Genomic DNA, 21,381 nt, shown 5'->3' with positions numbered 1-21,381 from the left:
AAATAGAAACATGATAAAGCCTTTGCTTTCATGGAGCTCATACTCCACTTGGTAAGTCAACACTTAAAGAAGACTTCAATCCATAGTAGACAGAAAGGTTTGATTGTTTTTAGCCAGGAGTATAGCAAAGCAGAAACCAAGTCTCCACAGGAATGTGGGAAGCAGGGGCAAGGAAGATAGTTTCTCACTAATATGATAGTGGATCAAAATGGAATGGAGGTGTAGAATAGTTCTGGCAGAGGTGGGGATTGGGTTGGGGGTCAGCACCCATCTGAGAGTGAGTGAATAGCTACTGGAGAGAATTGGGCAAGGGTATTCTGTTTAGGAAGAGGAAAGTCTAGGGTTCCCCTCCATAGTGTCCAATGAAAATGCTTCCTGTTCATATTGTCCCAGGATAGAATATAAACTACTGGTGGGCATGCATTCTATTTTTGTAAAACATTCCAAACAAGTGGTAATCCACTTAAAAGTTGGAGACCTCTACCAATCATCTTGAAGTCAGTTTTTCCTGATATATATTTTCACTATTGTACAGAACTTGAAAAGTGAGATATAAAATATTATTTAGTTCAATGCAGTTTAAGAAATTAATAAAGAAAACAGTCAAATATTTAGTTGGTTATGAGGTTTGGTGAGGAATGTGGTCAACTACATCACCTACTGTCCCATGAGAATACAAAAATAAAAACAATTATAGCCTATAAAAACCTGTAATCTAGTAGTGAAAGAAGGAAGTGAAAGAAAGTAGTGAAATTAATATAAACATGTATGATATTATTAACTATATGATGGTAGAACTTGAAAAGGACAAAGGAAAGAGAAAGTACAGAAATTTCTATTGAAGGGAACAAGGAAAATTTCATGGAAGCAGAAGAACATCAGCTGGGTCTTGAATCATAAAGTTTTAGATACCTCTAATCACGACTGCAATGCAAACAATGTATACATGTATAAGTGGAAAGACACAGACCCAAATTTCAATGATATAAAATAATAATGAATTAGATCATTTTAGACTTTGGTGTCTAGCACAGACATTTTAGGCATTAAAAACAATAATTTGTCTTTTCCTTTAAAAACATTTTTAAATCCCCAGTTTGAATTTTGATGATGCTTATTTATACTTCCAATGGCTATATTTATTAAAGGAAATAGATAACCTTAATTTCACTATTTCTGTGTGTATAAATATACACATATATGCATATATGTGTATGGATGTGTATATAGTGCATATTGTTCCCCAAAAATATTTTAATAGAATTCCTCACTGATCAGCAACAAGACATTTTATCAGGGAACCCCTAAACTAAAACTGATTTAATAATTTTTCATGGATTGGAACACAGCTGGGAGTTTTGCTATATGATAGTTTAAAGCGGAACTAGAAGAAATGTTACTGTAGAAGAAATGTGGCCTTACTAGCTAGACAGCTCAGCCAGTAGGCCAGATTTCTTGGTCACACATAACAATCGCAGAGATTATACATTTAAATTCTAGGAAAAACGTGCATTGGAAAGGAAAAGACTCCTGTTCTTTTAGTATTTACTTAGCATTTACTATGTGCAAGGCATTGTGCTTAGTTCTTTACAAATATGACCTCATTTGATCTTTCACAAAAACTCTGCAAGATATATCTGATTGTTATCTTCATTTTACAGTTGATAAAATTGAGGCAAACAGAGTTAAAGTCATTTGCCCAGGTTCACACAATCAGTATTTTTGAAAGACAGAATTTAAACACGGAGCTTCCTGATTTTCAGGAAGATTCTTTAACCACTACACAAGTTGACCTCTCTCCTATCTCATAATCAAACATATTTATATCAGCAAAGCAAAATAAAGTGAACTGTGACAAACATCAGATATAAGGAAGATCAAATCCTATTTCTAATTCTATATATCCTAACAACATGAAATCAGTAATACCCTCATTCTTCACACACATAATTACATAAACCCACTCTAGTCTGCATATGCCCAGTTTAGGCCACATGGAGGTCAGCATCCCTAACCACAGCAATAGAGTGTCTTTGATGGGCTGCCAGAATCTTTAAAATTGGACTTATTGGTCTGATTACCCTTTTTGTAGCTCTTTTCCCACCAGACTTTGTTTCTATTGTTTTTATTGGCTATGTTCAGAGGGTGCAGATCCCAATTTATCCATAGTGAATTTTAAACAGAATTGGGGAAAGGAGAAGGATGCTCCTTCTTTTGCGCCATCTCATCTATCCCTGGCTCCAAGAGATATATATATATATATATATATATATATATATATATATATATATATATATATATATATATATATATATATATACACATATATAGGTTATCTGCTTCTGTGCTATGTCTTTTGTCCTCTGTTTCAAGTACTAGAGGTGATCCCATTGGATGAGTAGTTTTCCCCATGGTGACCCTGAAGCCAGGATAGTTAGTGAAATGTTGCAGTAAGCCAGCCCCACATGGAATGGCAGAGAAACCAGGACGCCTAGAGCTTGAGCACTAGAGTGGTTTGGATTTTGAAACTGGAAGTATACGCTATAGAAACTGTGCTAAGCTATGAACCTAATTCCTTCCCTTCTTGAAGGACTAAGGTGTAACAGGGAAAGAAATTATACTTCCCATGTGTTAGAAATATTAAGTTTGTATGTTTGTGATTATACATTTTGAAGTTAATATTTTTTGTATAAAAGCTAATCCAACTGTTAGTAGCTCGACGAGACTCAAGTCCAAGAGAGACCCCCTATTCTTTGGGGAACATTTTCAGTGGGATGGTCATTGGCAGAGAGACTAGATATCTCTAAATCCCCTAAAAGGTAACAAAGAAGTGAGGAGGAAAGATAAAATCTAACATGCTTAGCTTTCAAGAAGCAAGGGTTGGAGTGTGGTACTCAGAGTTAGAATTATAAAATACAAATGAAAGTAATAGACCTCACTCACTTTTAAAAATGTACAAATTGTAAAATGTAATCTCTTTAATTCAGCAAGTATTTAAATGTGTTCTAAATAAAAAAGATGAAAAACCAAGGAGTCCCTGTTCTTAATTATATTCTTTGTGGAGTTGGGGGCTGGAGAGAAATATGGAAAGGAATTGGTAAAATATGAACACAAATAAGTAGTAAATAAATAAATATACAAATATTGATAATGAATATAGAAATAAGTAAAAACAAAGTAAGTTTTGGAACACTAAAAATTGGAGAGAACAGGTATGTATTTATGAAGGAGACATCTGAGCTCAGTCTTGAAATAAGCCAGGCATTTTAAGAGCATTATAATTAGGATAGTTTATGCCAAGGCACAGAGACAACTTGAGATGGATGGAATGTGGTGAAAGGGCAATGCCAAGTAGGCCAGTTTAGCTGGAATGTTGAGTATGTAAGGGAGAATAATGTGAAATAAGTCTAGAAAGACACACTGAAAGCAGACTTCCGCAATCTGCTGGTTAAATTCCAAAATGAGGTGTTTTTTACGCTAGAGCAGGGTGTTCTTAGCCATATATGACTGAATATTTGTGTGTATGTGTGTGTATGTGTGTACACATGTGTGTGTGTGTGTGTGTGTGTGTGTGTGTGTGTGAGAGAGAGAGAGAGAGAGAGAGAGAGAGAGAGAGAGAGAGAGAGAGAGAGAGAGAGAAAGAGAAAGAGAATGATGAACTTTTGTATGGTGAAGCCTATGGACCCTTTCTCAAAATGTTTTTTAATTCATAATTGAATTAAATGTTAAATTTCTATTAAATTCTATTACTAATCAGTAAAAGTAAAGATGTAATTTTTTCCTATCCAAATTCATGACCACCTGGAATTTATCTAAAGATCCCTTGAAGGTCTGAGAATCCCTGCATAAGGACCCTTGCTACAGAGACAAGAGCAAACCTCTGAAGTTTCTTGATCAAACCTGTGTTTTAGGAATATCAATTAGGCAGCTACAGATGAATTGTAGATGGGAAAGAATGAGGGCAAAAGAAAGGTATTTTACATCTTCAAGGTATTATTCTGTTTGTCTTTAAAAAATAGTGCATTACTCCTAATTTTTTTTTGCTTCTGTTCACTTATTTGTCAAATATCTGGCAAGTATCTACAAAATCCTTGTCATACTACAGCATACTTTTTCTTTAGATCCCCAGTCCTGAAGTGGAGTGACTTACACAAATAAGATATTTTATAAATACATTTTAATTCAACTTAATTGAAAAAATATATAATATCAAATTTTCAGGGATTTTATAATACAGTTAAGTACTTATGCAAGGCAGTTATCAAATATGAAAATGAAAGGTAAAATGAAAAACCTAGTTCTGACTCTGCTGCTAATGAATCAAATGATTATGGGCAAATTATTTTGTCCCTCTTCAATTCAGTTGTGTCATCTATAGAGTCTAAGAGACTAATCTATCTCCAAGATTCCTTTGTACTTTTTGATTTTTGTTCCCTCTGAGGTCATAGAGGAGAAGATAAATAAGAGAGTGACATGAAAAGACCTTGCACAACTGGTGGGACTGAATCTGGGTTACTGACATGTCATAGCCAACACAGAAAGGGAACAACACAGCAGGGAATTCCTTTAAGACATATATAGGTTGAAGAAAGATTACAATCATGCTCACTATGGAGGGAGCTAACAATACAATGGATGGAGAGATGGACCTGGAGTCAGGAAGACACAAGTTCAAATTGGGCCTCAGACGATAGCTGTGTGAACCTGGGCAAATGACTTAACCCCTGTGTGCCTCGGTTCCCTCATCTTTAAAACAATTTGATAATAGTGCCTACTTCAGTGGGTTGTAGTGAAGATCAAAAGAGATAATATTTGTAAAAGGCATGTGTAAAAGATATTACCTACTATATAGTAGGTGCTATATAAAGTTATTCCCTTCCCTTCTCTCTTCTCATTCCAGCATGGTGAATAAAGCTGAATCGCAAACAACAAGACTTGAAAGAGCCCAGGGATGTTGACCAAGAAGAGTGAGTATGATCAGAACATATAGCTCATATTCTCATATAAGTAGCTAAGTGGTACAGTAGAGAGAGTGCTGGGTCTGACGTCAGGGAAGAACTTATTTCAGATCCAGCCTCAAACACTTAATACTATGATCCTGAGAAATTCATTTAACCTCTGCTTGCCTCAGTTCCCTAAACTGTAAAATGTGAATAGTAACTTAAATTCCAGAGTTGATTAGAGTATCAAAATGACATAATATTTTTAAAGCATTTAGTACAGTGTCTGGCACATAGAAGGTATGATTATTGTTAATATTATTAGTATTATCCAACTCTGTCTTTAAAGGAAACAATTAGCTTCAAACTGTGAAAAATTACAGCATTACCTGGGGAGGATGAGGTAATAAAATAAAAATGACAATCCTAGCCAAATTAATCTATTTATTCAAACTACCAAAAAACTTGTTATAGAATTTGAAAAAAATTATAACAAACTTCATCTGGAAGAACAAAAGGTCAAGAATATCAAAGGAAAAATGAAAAAAAAATGTGAGGGATGGGGGTTTTCCAGTACCAGATCTTACACTGTACTATAAAGCAGTGGTCATCAAAACAATATGGTCCTGGCTAAGATACAGAAGGGTAGATCAATGGAATCGGTAAGGGTAAATGACCTAAGCAAGCTAGTGTTTGATCAACCCAAAGACCCCAGTTTTTGGGACAAGAACTCACTATTTGACAAAAATTGCTGTGAAAATTAGAAAATAGCATGGGAAAAATAGGTTTAGATCAGTATCCTACATCCTATACCAAAATAAATTAAAAATGGGTAAATGACTTAAATATAAATAGTGAAATCATAAATAAATTAGGTGAACAAAGAAGAGTATACCTGTCAGATCTGTGGGAAAGGAAGGAATTTAAGACCAAGCAAGAGATAGAGAACATTGCAAAATGTAAAATGAATGACTTTGATTATATCAAATTAAAAAGGGTTTGTATAAATAAAAACCAATACAACCAAAATTAGAAGGAAAGCAACAATCTGGGAGAACATTTTAACGTTTAACTTCCCACATATATAAGGAACAAAATCAAATTTACAAAAAAAAAAAAGTAAATCCCCAATCAACAAATGATCAAGGGACATATAGACATTCTGAAGGACATTCTGAAGGACAATTTGGAATTATGGGTAATTGTTTTGTTTTGTTTTTTACAAAAAAACACATTTTTAACACATTTTATTCATCTTTTAGTTCTTCCAAAGTTGAAAATATCAAGTCCTACTGCTAAGGAGAAAAAACAAATAAAACAACAAGTTCCCCTCTCTCTCCTAAAGTCACAGGACCCAGAATAATCTGTTCTGGGACAGGTGAGTGCAGAGGACTAGGAGGGGAGATGGCAAGCAAAAACCCCTCCCAAATACTTAAAAACAAAAAAACCTGTTCAGCAGAAACTGTGATAAATACAGGACAATGCAAGACAAGTAAAAATGAAGAACAGTGACCAGTGGCTATGTTGTCTTTCTTTCCCCTTTCCTTCCTTTCCCTGATAGAATCTTCTAGGATACTGATGAACTTTTCTTATCCAGAACTGTTTTTGATCCGAAATATCCCTCTTAATTTCATTAGGAATTGAATGAGGCACAACTATTCCTTCTTGAATGAGAAGTTGGTACAGAAAAATGGCATTTTTTCTCTTACCCATCCTGTCATTTATGAACTATGAAAAAAGTGTGATAGTGAGGCAGGAAAGCACAGCTTGTCTCATCTTTGGAGACAGGAGGACTTTGCATGAGTTGAGGGAGGGAGGGAGATCAACAATTATTGATTAAATTTGCTGCATGTAGCTGAACACCCTCAAAAAGAACTTTTTCTGAGTACTGCAAGAACTGGGAGTGGGGAAGAGGGGAAGGGAAGAGAAGGTTATGTCAATAGGCTGGGACAGGAGAGACTGAGCAATGCCCTATATACCACTCTATGAAAAAGGATACCTTTGAGCTGCCACAGAATTTGTGGCTCAGAACTCAAGTCCCTTAGAAATGGGTTACATATAGGTATCAGAATCAGAAGCCAACAAGGTCTTCCTGGCAGAGGACAACAGATAAAAAGAGAGGAAGGAAACTATATTAATAGCTGATGCCTCTGGCCTTCAAGAATACCTCTTCCCATGGCATCTGTGTGGGGTCATTGGTGAATGTCACGGTCTCAGGATATGTAGGCTGGTGGGGACTGGAATTCACTGAGTAGATTGGTCCATACAAAATGGCCCCAAAACCCATGAACACAAATGGCAAAAAAAAAAGTCAAAGAAAATGAAGGGAAAAATACAGTTTCTATGTCATGTAAAATATTCAGGGGTTGGCTGGAGGAAGAAGATATTATGGGGTGAAAGTTCAAATCTACTTCCTCTTTTTCTTGGGTGGTGCAGAGCTGTGTCTGGAGCCATGGCCTGAGCTATGCACACAACCCTTTCTTTTCCGGCTCATGCTCCGGCTTTGTTCCTCCTCTTCTTCATATTGGCTCTCACGGTCAGCTTTTCTTGCTTCTTCCTCTAGTTCAACCCAGTCTTTTCCACTTTCTTCTTCACTACCCAGTGACTCCTTGGAATAGTCAGATTCCTCTGCTTCTGAGGAATAATCTTTATCACTATCCTCCTCCTCTTCTTCATATTCATCCTCTAAAGGATTAAAAGTTTCATCTTCAATTTCAGACTCTGTCTCCTACCTCAGCATCACTACCCTCACCTTCAGGCTCCAAGAAAGACCAGCCACCTTGTTCAAAGAAGCCCTCAGGGTCATCCACGATAGTCTTCATGATTTTGGTCCAGTTTAGGGACTGTACTCCTTCAGTGTACTTCAGGTCACAGGAATTCAACCACTCCTTGATGTGGTCAAGAGAGGCCACAGGAATGGCATTGATCATTGTCACCTTCTTGCTATAGTCCTTGTAGACTATTACCATATCAAAATTCTTCAGATGAAATTGGACCCTTTCAAAATTAATCAGTTCCACTTCATCCAATGTCACCACAAAAGGTGGCCATTCTGTAGCATTCACCAGTGCACTACTAGTGGGCTGTAGCAAGCAGGTGCTTCTATAGGGGGCTCCATTAAACCCCAAGCCTCTAAAAGGCACTTCAAACTCCAGCTCCTCCTTGGTTAGGGCCTTCACTTTCTCAATGAAGTTTTTAAAGGCTGTTTTCAGCTTGTGCCTCATCTCTCTTTCCATCTGCTCAGCATATAAATCATCTCAGTCATGCATATGCTGGTGTTTTCCCAAGTCAGTGGTGATTTCTCCTACTTCAGTATAAAATTGTACATCAGTATGTCGTTTTTTCCCAAACATGATGGCATTCTTGAGGTGAAAGTGCAAGACAATGATCATTTTCCCTTCACAGGGCTGGAACAAAGCATGCTTAATGTTATTGTACAGAATATCCATTTGTCCCCTCCAACTGATGTGAAACGGAAACCATTGACATGAGCTTCAAGAGAGACCTGCATTCTCTTCTGGGCAATGTTGGGTGGGATATAGAGATCCTTTAGCTTGGGATTACTCCGGTTAAGATTGATTACTAGTGAATCTTGTTTCACAATGCCCTATTTTTCTTTTCCTTCTGCTTCTCGAGTCTTATATTGTTTTTGGACTTCTTTTATAATTCGAAAGGCATTTTGAAGATTTAAGGCTGGTACTGTCTGCTCTCCAGGTGCCTTCATATTTGAAGCTCGATATGTGATATCCTTGACAAATGTAGCCTCTGGATTGGGGAAAATGTTGCCTTCATTCTTACCCAGAGCACTGCCTGGGCAATAAAAGTTGATTCGCAAGTAGGTATAGTCTCCTTCCACAGACATACTGATATTCTTGATTGTGGCAATGTGGAAGGGTGTTGCAATGCCAAACACAGGCATTATTACAGTCTCATATTTCTTATCAATATAAATCCTCATTTCACGGATATGTGGTTCCTTAGGCATCAGAGAAGGGTTCTTGTAGGATACATTAGATTTTTGAGCTTTCTGAATCTGTTGTTCTCCCTTCTGTTCTGTCAAGCGTCTTTTGGCTTCCTCGTTTAGCTGTGTGGCCAATTCCTTTTGATGTGCTCTCCTCTTCTCTTCTGCAGTCATCTCATTTTGTGTTCTCTCTGTGAGCAAGGATGCTCTTGAACCACATCCCAAAAGGTCCTCAGCCTCATCTTGTTCCTCTTCCTCTTCTTCTTCATCCTCATTCTTTAAGAATATGCCCGCATTCTTCACTTTTTTCTTGACAGATGTAAGGACAACAGCTGGACCATCCTCATCAACAAGAACTGTGTCACCAATGAAGAGGGCATAGGTTTTCTCTTCTGGCTTCTTTCCTTCCTTGTTAGTTAGGTCTGAGAATCCCATATTGATGCTAAAAAACCATCCCTTTTTTCAACTTGTACTGATTTTTACTATTGATTACCAAGGATCCTTCACGGAATTCAATTCCCATTGCAAACCCAAGATTTTTGGTGATTTTATTCAGAAGGTCTGGTTTTTGTTTCTTGACCATATCCATGACAGCATTGTATACTTCACATAGTTTTACACCATGTCTCAGCTCCTTCAGCAGCTCTTCCAGTAGCTGGAGCAAAAAAAATTGTAATTCTCCTGGACTTCCTGGGGAGGATCTACCATCAGGGTATGTACGAGATTGGAGCAGTAGGATTTGAAGTGAATACCCATGGCATAGGTGATGGCCACAAAATGCATGTGGTTCTTGTCACTAACTACACTGACCTTGAGATTATAGTTGCCACCATTCTGGATAATGGGAGGATAATACATCTCTACTGTAGATGGGTCTGCTCCAGCCAGGTTCTTTTCTTCGATGACTTTCTCCACAGACTCAGCCAATTTGCTGTGATGAACTTTCTCATCTGCATCAACAATCTCCATGACTCTTTTGTTGAAGAATTTGTTGAAGACTTCAGAGGTGATATTAGCTGCCTTCTTCATCAAGTAAGCTCTCCATCCTCTTTTACAGCAATGGTATATGCCACAACTGCACTGATATCGATTTTTTCAAAGCCCTCTCTGTTAATGCAGTCATTCCAACTCTTCATGAACTCTTCAGGAAATTTGTCTTTGCTGAATATGCCAATCTTCTTGCCACTCTTGCTCTCTTTAATGGCTTCGATCATTTTGTCAAAGTTGCCTTTGTTACTTTCATTTTTTTCTCTAACCAGCAGTGTAATGGCAGGAGCACCATTTGCATTTTCATTACCCTTGGTGTTAGCAATTTGTTTCTTGCTGGCCATGAAGAGGATCTTGTCATCACAGAAGACCATAATAGTATCAGTTAGCTCATATCCAAAGAGACATGTCTGAAGGGCAGTAGATTTGGCATAGACAATCTCTTCATCAACACATACTGAAGCAACAATGGCATCAACATTGGCATACTCATCCTCTCCTTTCTTTCCTACGTGGGGTCTGGGGCAGACTGCCAGGAGCCAATAAAGCTCAGGCCATGAGGACGTTTACATCTCAAGCTACCACAGGAATGATGAGACAATCAGCCCTTTCTTCATCTGCATGGAGCATTGGAATCGTAATTGGTTTTAAAATAAGCCCTACCCTTTGACCCAGCAATACTGCTACTGGGTTTGTTCCCCCAAAAAGATAATTAGGAAAAAGACTTGTACAACAATATTTATAGCTGTGTTCTTTGTGGTGGCAAATTTTTGAAAATTAAGGGGTGTCCATCAATTGGAGAATAGTTGAATAAATTGTGGTATCTGATGGTGATTGAATCTTATTGTGCTGAAAGGAATAATGAACTGGGTAAATATCCATGTGAACTGGAAAGATCTCTAGGAATTGATGCAGAATGAAAGGAGCAGAACCAGGAGGACATTGTACACAGAGACTGATATATTATGGCACAATCGAATGTAATGGACTTTTCTACTAGCAGCAGGACAATCTGGAGGAACTTATGAAATAGAATGTTATCCACATTCAGAGAAAGAACTGTGGGAACAGAAATGCAGAAGAAAAACATATGATTGATCATGTAGCTCAATATGGATATGATTAGGGTTTTGATGTTAAAAGATCATTCTACTGCAAATATGAATAACAGAAATAGGCTTTGAACAAAGATACATATATGACCCAGTGGAACTGCTTGCCAGCTCTGGGAGGAATGAGAAGGGGGGCTGGATTTTGAATCATGTAACCATGAAAAAGTCTTATAAAGAAAAAAAAGAAAAATTACAGCATCATTTCATCCTCTAGTCATCTGATCTCTGACTATTTCAGTCTGGCAGAAATAATTCACTATAGCACACACACACACATGCACACACAAAGTAAAATTTTAAACATAGATGTCTATCTGGAATATAAGATAGAGAATTTTCTCCCTAAGTTCTTTGGGATCCCTTTCTGAATGTCTGTGTGAGTTGGTGCTCCCTTGCCTCACAATTCACCTGAGATTTATCAAATGTGTTAAGTTATATTGATGTTTAATCAATAAAGTGGCCAGTTCTGATTAGACATCATCTCACATCCTACTAGGATAGGCTATATCTGAATAGTAGAAATGAAATAGAGAATTGATCTGACCTGGCCAGATTACTAAGGATGGGAGTCATCATCGAGACCTGCTTGCATTAGAGAGACCATTTTCTAGTTGCTATATCTATGCTATATCATTTCTCCAATACCTTGTAAAATTGCCCAAGTCATGTTTCCTTGAATCTGATCGTAGTTTAGAAAATCAGTTAATCTGCAATAAGTTTAGAAATCCAGTTCTCTTACTAATTACCAGCTTCCATAAGGTTTTTCTTTGCCTCCTTGGGGTAGGGTGGAAGAAAGCTGTAACAATTCTAATTCTCTGCTTAGTTATGCTGCTTTTCTACCTGTGCTTGAGGTTCTTTACTCAAAGAAGACCAAAATGGCATCACTGGGTGATGTCTTTTGATTCAGGAATAAATTTGATTTAAGTAAGGCAATGTTGCACAAAGGTGTCAGCCTCATTCTCCCAGAATCAACAAAGTCCAATAACAGGCAAAAGTCAAGTTGACTGGTGATGGCTTGGAATGACAACTCTGGCTTCTTCAATGTGTGCCCAAGCTCTACATGCTCCACATTGTCTCTTTGACCATCTTCATGGTCATTGTAAAAAACTATTCTTATCTGCACCTCCTTACAGGGGAAGTCTTCATTTGCCTGGTATAGACATCCACCTAACTCACTGTCAAGTATGAGACTTGCTGGTTACCTCAACTTGGTTTACCCTGCCTGCCAAGAAGGTCTACCAGAATATGGTCCCTATACATGCTTTAGCTTCCCAGAGCTATAGGTGGGAGCTGGGTGGCAGATGAAGATCAAAGGTGGAAAGCAACCTTGAAAGAGCTAGGCAAATTCTCACACCAGAGGTACTAATCTGCTCTGCACATCCTGTACGTAATACTTGTGTTTGTATTGCTGCTATTGATTGTGTCTCTAATACAGCTCCTTTTTGAGCTCCTCTGCTTCCTCCATGAAACCACTTGTGTACTACTAATGAAAACCTGTGGAAGTTACTATTGGGAAAAATGAGAAGTTTACAAAGGATAGAGTGTATGGTGGAATGAGAGCCTGAGAACAGGACCTATGGCATTATGTTTATTGTAAACAATAAAACAGATCCAAATTTACATATATCCACCCATTTGATCACAGATCTTCTCTTTAAACTAATTCTTCTGTTTCTATATATTATCTGTCCTGCCCTAAGTGCCATATAACGATATACTACTACCCAAGATGGACCTTATGAATATGCTGGTGTGGACTGCCCCATTTTCTTTTATATTCCAGAATATTTTCAGAGGCAGGATTACCCCCTCTAGACAGTCTCTACAGATACAGAGACTCTTTTCAGATCTAATATTTTTCTGGATATTTACAAATATGAATCCTCTTATGGAATGATAGGTTATCATAGAATTGCAATTTTAAACTAAAAAGAGTTTAGAAGCCATTATATCTAGTCCAATCATTTTGCAATCAACTTAGCGAAGGTATAGCAGTCAAGTGACAAGAAAAAGAACCTGTAACATGATTTGAATCTAGGTCTACCTGATTGCAAGTTCAGTATTATATCCATTATGCCATGGTACCTCTCATTCACAGAGTGAAGATGCATTTTTCAGGAATTTACTATGTACCAGACACCATGCTAAGCTCTCACTGTGTTTTCTAAACCAATGAAAACAATTTTAAATATTTAAGAATAATTTTAGTGCTCTTGTTTCCCTTAATTAATATCATATTGATATGAACTGATAAGAAGGGGATTGGATATTTTCCCACTGTTGTTAATAAATAATTAACTTTAGCTCTATAAAGAGCAGGATCATCAAAATGGTCTTATGAGTCCTGAAGTAAATCATAAGAGATATTGCATACATAGCCTGAGGTAAAAATGATTCTCAATTTTATGCACTATTTGCAGCATCAGATTTTTATATACTTCTCTACTCTATTCATAGTGAACCAGAATCCTTAAAATGAATCTTGTCAATCTACTTAACAGAAGCACTACACATAAGAGTTGTGGTCTCTCTTCATTGGAAAATACCACACATCTCATTTGTTAGCTTAATCCTTGTACAGACATTTTAATTGGTACACTTAGAAAAAGGCAGAGGAATAAGATGCTTTTGAAAATATACACCAGGGCATCAACTCGGTGCACTGCTCAAATTTAACAGCCCTTATATGACTATTAAGCATTTGTTTCACTCCTCTAATAAATATTCTCGAAAGCTGAACATTCCCCACACTAGTATTATTTATATCAATCCCCAGTTATTTTCTGTGCATTATAAAAACTGATGAATGCTCCAGGCTGCAACTTACAAAGCAAAAGGAGGATGAATAGAGCATACTGATGGAGTAAAGAAACTTGGATACTTAGATAGTCATCAGTCTGATGACTCATAAAAGCCACCATAATTCTACAAATTCCTAATGGGAGTCACAAAGTATGTGGAGCTTGGTACCAAATCATCTAAGAAATGTCAAAGATAGTCAGGGTACTAGGAACATCTAGAGTTATGGTAGGAAAACAAAAAGCAGGTCATCTATAGGTAGGAAAGCCTTCCCCTGTCAAATTATTTTCTGCTCCGTTTCCTTGTGACATGCATTTTCAATTCTGGAAAAGCAGCCAAGAGTCAACCTATGTGAGTTACTTTTCAAAATATTAGTTTGATCCCCCCTTCAACTCTCCCTGTGCAAGTCAAAGGAGTTCTAAAGCAGAATCATCATCTCCAAGACAAGAATTGTGTGGAATTGGAGATATGCTGAGACATTTGTAACTAAGAGGGTCCACACTGCTTCATTGGAGCTGGAAGCTGATTTCATAAGTTTCATCTCAAACATCACCAGAATGATAAAATAATAGTTTTCTTCCACCTTTCTTATTTCTAAATGGTAAGTTTCTGTAATCCTTCTAGATTTGTGATATACATCAATATCATTAAAGAAGAGAAGCAATATGAAACAGTAAATACAAGACATGCTATTTGTGCCTTTCCCATGCACCAACTGTGTGGTCCTGGGTGAGTCACCTAACATCCCTAAGCCTCAGTTTCTTTTTCTATAAAATGGAGATAATCCCTCAGTCTTGCTCACAGAGTTGTTGAGATGATTAAATATGCCTATGTCAGTCAATAAATATGAAGTGCCTACTATGTGATAAGCACTGTGCTCAGCATTAGAATACTGTATAAAGAAAGGCCAAAAAAAATTGATCCAGTCAAAAAGCTTACAGTCAAATAAGAGAAACAAGGTGAAAATAATTTTGGAGAAACAAGTTAAAGGATAAATTTGAAATAATCAACAGAGGAAAAAAAGAGGATTCGGAAAAGCTTTAAGCAGAAGGTGAGACTTAAGCAGAGATATAAAGAAATTAAAGGAAGCCAGGAGATAGAAATAAGGAGGGAAAGATTGCCAAAGACAGGGAATAGCCAGTGAAAATCCCCAGTCAGGAGAGGGAAATTTCTTGTTAGAGGAATTGCAAGGAGGTACATAAAAATATGCTGTAAACTGTAATGCATTCTATGGGGCAGCAAAGTGGTACAGTGGATAGAGTGCTAGACTTGGAGTCAGGAATACCTGAATCAAAATCTAACCCGAGACATGTACTAGCTATATGACCCAGAGCAAATCATTTAATCTCTATTTGCCTCAATTTCCTCATCCATAAAATGTGAATAATAATAGCACTTACCTCCCAGAGTTGTTGGGGGGAGGATCAAAGAAGGCAATAATTATAAAGTGTTTAGAATATTGCCTGGTGACATACGTGTTAGCTAGTGGTGATGCTAGTTGGTAGCATTTTCCTTATAAAGCTATTACATCTATTTCCTCTTTGTCATTGCACAGGGATGCCCAGAATTCTGCCCTCTTTGCCTCTGGTTCTTAGAAATCCTAGCTCCTTTTAAGGTTCAACCTATGATCTGTCTCCTACAAGAAGTCTTTCTTGATATCCCTGGTCCTTGGTGCATTTTCCATCCCTCAAAATTACTTTGCATTTGGCTAGGCACACACACACACGTTGTTGTTGTTGTCACTTATTTTAGTTTACAGGATATTCCAAATGTCTTAATGCAGTTTAAGCTTTCAAAACTTAAACCTCCTCAGAGGAGAGACTGTTTCATTTTGGTCCTTGTTACTGAGCACAGGCTCTGGTGCAAAGTCTAGATGTAATGGCCTGTTGAAGAAATCACTAATCCCAAAACAATAAATAATTAGGCAACATGGAGCAAGACCAAGGTTATTCAGAGAGCAGAGCTTCTATTTCCTCTTAAAGCAAACATACCAAGAAACATGGTCTGGCATACCATCTGCTGGCAAAAATTCCAAGGATGTAAGAAGCCACTTTGAAATGAAAAAAAAGAATGTTCTGATGTTCACACAAATGAAGAAATGTAAAGGAAAAAGGCAATAGTAAGTTGGTAATTTCATGTAGCAAGTTTCTCAAAATTAAAATTGAATGAAATCCTACTTTCAACCCTTTGGTTGCAACTACTAGAAAAATAGGTTTCAGTGAATGCAATCTGGTCTCAAATCATTAAGACTTAAGTTCAAATTCAGCTTCAGAAACTCCTTGGGTGACCTTGGGCAAACCACTTAACCTCTGTCTGTCTCAGTTTCCTCATCTGTCAAATAGAGATTCAAATACCATTTATTTCACAGAACTATTATGATGATATGAGATAATGGTAAATGCTTAGCATGGTACCTATCTTAAATACCTTATTCAGATGAGTTTATAAACTCTACTGTTCACTGGACTTTGTATCTATTTTTAAAATAATTATAATTATAATTAAGATAGATATTTTAATTCTGACTCATAAAGTTTGGGAAAGATTATCAATTTACCACAAAATGATTCTTAACTTTCTGATCTATCCTCATTTCTTCTCTCTTGCTATCCTATAGAAACATTACCATCTGACCAAGCCCACATCATTTTATTATTTTAACTTCCTTACCACAGTTGACATGATCATTTGTTTTCACCTTCTGGCATGCCACAATTTAGAGTATATTAGGGCTTCTACATCAAGTGCAAAACTCATTGAAAATAAGAATAGTGGGTTTCTCCGACTCAAGGATCTCTCCATGCCAGTCCATCCTCTACTCAGCTGTGCATTTAATCTTTCTGTTGCACAGATCTGAGTGTGTTACTCCATTCTTTCATTAACTCCAGTAGCACAACTCCCTATCACTTTCAGGAACAAATGCAGTTAGAAATTAATAAATGTATGTTGACATTAACTTCCCAAAGAGGGAATAAAGTCTTTTTGAAAATTTGCTAATAGTAACAACTGATATTCAGATCAAAGTGAAGTATTATATGAAATAGGACAAGTCCTCTTAATTATCTCCTTTATCTCTCTATTGTCACATTTTCTTTCCTCTCCACTCATTGTTGAACTACCCTCTATGTCTGAATGACCTAATCTATCACAGGCCTGATGCCAGCTACAGGACACATTTTCTCTCGGGAGTAATCTCAGGAAACTAGATTCAAATAATCAACTCCAGCTGTAAACATCATCATCCTATCAGTGATTCCTGCCTCCAGCTCTCACACATGCTGTGTGGGCCAAGCTACCATATAATTCATGACATTAGATGAATGCAGATTCTAGTTTTCACCTTCACTCAATACAAAGAGAAGGAGAAGAATCGGGGAGAGACAGTTGGGTCACATTAATTAATATGAGTGTCATAGCTAATACTGCTCTATCCAGCCTCAACTAGCCTCTCTGCTTACATTTATTTACACTTGGCTAACCAGAATGTATAGCTTGTTTAGATATTCAAAGTGCATGAATCCCCTCTCTAGTCTCTAACTCCTCTAAATAATTTAGCAGAAGTTCTGTTACGAACAGCCTACCTTTGATGAAGCTGTTTCCAAAAGGTCAAGAGAAGATCCTAGCCCAGAAAAATCTTTGATGATTCCCACACTTTTCTAACTTCATCTTTCATTAATTGTGCCCCATTCTCTCCACTGCACTAAATTTCTCTATGATACATATCTTTGGGAGACACTGGAATTAATGATAATAGATAGTTAAAGCAGGAGAATAGAAAATTTATTTTCCTTTAGATATTATTACAGAACATATATTTTTGTGGTATTGGGGGGAAAATCTTTGCACAGAATCCACTGCAGATTGAATTTACCTCTTGGTGGGAGAGGTGGTAGGGAGGACAGGGAAAAGATAATGTAAATATTAAATACCCAAGTACTTCAATATAAACCATATATTAAGCAACTTTATTTTGAAATTATCTGTTTTTAATGAAACTTCTATTTCTCCTCCTCAGTGGCCTTTATTTAAACATTATCTGGGATGCTTCTATCTGATTCCTGGATTTGCTCTTATGAATATATCTTCTCAGTAAACAATGCAACCTCACCTCTTCCTTTCCCCCTCTTGTTTCTTCTTAATACATTTTACCCATACAAAACTCTATATAATCTAGTCATAGGATTCATCCCACTATGTCACAATGATACCTATGAGGTCAAATTATCTCTCTTGAGTGAGGAACTCTAATTTCTTTGCTTTTTTTGTCTAAATTTTGGCATTGTGTATAATCATTTATGGGTTTGGATTTATTTAATGTCTCTTCTTTAACCCTACTTTTTTGTATTCTCACACATTAAACTCGTGGCCCTCCACCATGTACTGTGCAGTCCAGTGACATTGCCTTCCTCATTGTGCCTCTCATAAGACACTCCATCGCCATACTCTGTGCATTTCATTGCATCACAGATATCTTTCCTGATCCATTTAAATTCTAAAGACTTTGCTCTGTTAATTATCTCCTGTTCTTCCTTTATATATTGTTTGTATATGTTGCTTACATGCCATTTCTTCTACATATCTATGAATTTCCTTAAGAGCAAGGACTGACTTTGGCTTTTCTTTATATGCCCAGTGTTTAATAGTAGAGTAGCTAGTATATAGTAGTCACTTAATAAATGTTTATTGACTGACTAAAAGCCAAAGAAAGGAGAATTCAGAAGTTTATACTAATTAACTTGTGTTTCTAGTAGCATATTTTTAGAACACTGAGAAAGCATATCCTTGTACTTGACACTTCTGGAGTTGAGAACTTATTCTTAAGACAATGTAGCTTAGCATCAATACAGAGAACTCTTGTTTTATTTCATATGATGATCCAATACCTTAATATTAAGAAAATTGTCAAAATAAATGCAAATAGTCAAAACAAGAGAAGCTACAGTCAATAACATAGTTTTACAAAGATTAGACTATGTTTCCAAGAGTGGAATTCATTGGAACTACTGAGAAATTATACTTTTGGGGGACCAAAAGGAAGGGATTCCTGACTTATTCAATTACAAACCATTGCCTATAAAAATATCCATTTTGACTCACACTGGGATGCCCTGCTGATTCTGTGTGCTTTGCAATTTCTGTTTTATTTAAATTTTATCTTTAAAATGAAAACACATCATGAGGATCAAATGCATATTTCCTCACATCTTAGAATTGCATGTAATTTTTTTCATTCTTATCAAGATAAGATTTGCAAGAGTAATTTGGTAACTATAATGCTTTCTTCCTAAGAAAAACATTTTTTCCAAAGAAAAATTAATGATGGAGTTTACATCTTACACCCCCATGGTTAGGAGGTAATTTGATTGCAATAAAGAAGGAATCAAATTCAACATTAGGAAATCAAAATATAACAAAAATTCATGAGTCTTCCAGATTTTGAAACACTAAATACTAGTTAACTTAGGATATAAAAACTGATCATTGCCCTTCTTTTAAATACCAAACACAATGACATTGTTTTCTAAGAAAATAATAAAACAACATTCAAATTTAACAAGAAATAATGGTTGTTATACATATATACTGGATCCTGAGAGGCTTATTTAACATTTAAAAAGTTGTTTCTGTGAGAAAATGGAAAAACTTACATGATCAATTAGTTCTCGAACCATTCCATTCCACTGTCCATTAACATCATCCTGGGCTCCATATTTTCCATCTTCCACAAGTCTAATCTCATAGGTAAAACCAAGGATTGTAGCTAGTTCCCTGAGGAGGTCAATGCAATATCCCTCAAATCGATCATTCCCATATAGGGGCTTATCAGACTTCTTGAACATAACATAGGGTTCTTCCTACAATGATTGAAAAGAAAGGTAATAGTTTCAGTTAGTCACATTTGTACACTATATAATTAAGGGAATTTTAATCTATAACTGTTAGTATCAATGACTGTTTTGTGTGGGTATCATTACATTAACTTTAACTATTGTCTTTACAACTGAAAGTAATCCAGTAGGTCTTATTGCTCAGAAAATAGTTTTCTTTGTTTAGAGAGATTTGAAAAACAATGTGCCTATGGTGTGGATTGAAGAGGTGGTATACAACACCTACTTCCATATATTACCTATGGCCTTCCATGTAGCCATTTTCTCCTTCTATTCAGGTAACCATTATTCATTCCTATAAATTAAATCTGAAGGCAGAGCATTTTCCACAAAGGGTATAATGAAAACACATCTTATCTAAAGAAAAGACACCTATATTTAGAGGAAAAAAACAAACTTTGGGAGTATGTATCCATTAGCAAGAATGCATTTATCAGAACTGTGAACTTGGAAGGCAAAGATAATTTGTCTTGGAGGGAACAAGGTGCAAATTAAGTAAATTTAACTGTGAAGTGTATGTATGGCAACAACAGGGGTTTGTTGGTGAGCAGAGGAAGGGCACTGCACACACAAAGCAATACTAGGTTTTATAGTCCAGTTTAAACCTGAAATTGGTAGGAAGCAAAGAGGGGAATGGATAGCAAAGTTGGTGAGTGGCTAAAAAACAAGAGAGAATAAGATAATTTCACATTCTTGCTAAAAGCAATCTTATTTTTGAATGTATGGTGCTTGTTTATGTTCTATGGAAAAATAGATGAAACTGTAACTCAATTATTATAGAAAAATACTATATATTACATGAAACTTACTTATCTTGGTCAAATCTGCACTAACTCATGTAGACAATTATAGGAAGGTTTTTAATATCTTTTCATGATTTTGGTTTGTTTATTTTTCTATTTTAATAAGATTAGAATAGATTTAACAGTGATAGAGACCTAAAATTTCTTACTTGATTTTCATTCTTCTTAATGAGTATCCCTAATTTGTTGTACTACAAAAATGTTATATCTAGTGAACTAATTGATACAATCCAAATCTCAATGTCTAAAAATATAAGATGTGAAAATTTTATACTACAAAACCTTTATCTTTGATCCGATATAAAAAATTGCCCCAATGATAATTTAATATATTTAATATCATACTATATATTCAAAGTGGTGCATTTTTACATTTCAATGTGTCAGAGAGATTCAAATAGAAACATCAAGCCCTCGTAGTAGAGAATTTCAACATATATGTTTATGACTCCCCCCAAAACTCTAACTTCCCAGATACTCAATCAATTTGGTTTAGGTCACCTACATTTCTAGGAGATGACAGCCTTGATCATGTCATTTAATACATGTTTTATTTCCTTCTACACAAACTCTGTAATTCCATTATGGGATCATATTTTTTTCATTCATTCCATCTTTCTCTATGCCTTACAATACTAATTATGTTCTACATCATCAATATCACCTCCATTAATTCCACACTTCAGTTCTTTCCAAGGTCATTCATTACCATTGCACTGTCTATACATTTCTCCCTTTTCTTTGATGACTCCTTGGTGAGCTAACTCAACTGTACACTATCCTCTTCCCTTGAATCCCTTGCTGCTTTGCCTTTCATTAATGATACTTTACAAAACCAACACCAATACTATGTCTTAAACTTATGAGGCTCAACACAATTGGAGAAAATCA

At 36.2% G+C, this 21,381-nt stretch overlaps 2 protein-coding genes across 3 annotated transcripts in view; both read right to left on the bottom strand.

The window, feature by feature from the left end:
* GRIK2 (glutamate ionotropic receptor kainate type subunit 2) overlaps positions 1 to 21,381 on the bottom strand; it is an 819,862-nt gene that overhangs the window by 283,192 nt on the left and 515,289 nt on the right. For both annotated transcript variants that reach the window (XM_001367939.3, XM_056818623.1), the window contains one exon: positions 19,448 to 19,654. In XM_001367939.3, coding sequence (XP_001367976.1) covers positions 19,448 to 19,654 — 207 coding nt within the window. The remainder of the gene's footprint in view (positions 1 to 19,447; positions 19,655 to 21,381) is intronic.
* On the bottom strand, positions 6,840 to 13,921 carry LOC103096933 (FACT complex subunit SPT16-like). The gene is given in 7 exon segments (XM_056820185.1): positions 6,840 to 7,663; positions 7,665 to 8,388; positions 8,391 to 9,348; positions 9,350 to 9,568; positions 9,571 to 9,935; positions 9,938 to 10,417; positions 13,828 to 13,921. Coding segments are annotated over 7 exon segments (3,156 nt in total). The 3' UTR covers positions 6,840 to 7,347.

This window comes from Monodelphis domestica, chromosome 2 (assembly GCF_027887165.1).
Source record: "Monodelphis domestica isolate mMonDom1 chromosome 2, mMonDom1.pri, whole genome shotgun sequence".
Classification (NCBI taxonomy): Eukaryota; Metazoa; Chordata; class Mammalia; order Didelphimorphia; family Didelphidae; genus Monodelphis; species Monodelphis domestica.
Note: the sequence above shows the minus strand (reverse complement) of the source record. Positions and strands in the feature narration are given on the sequence as shown.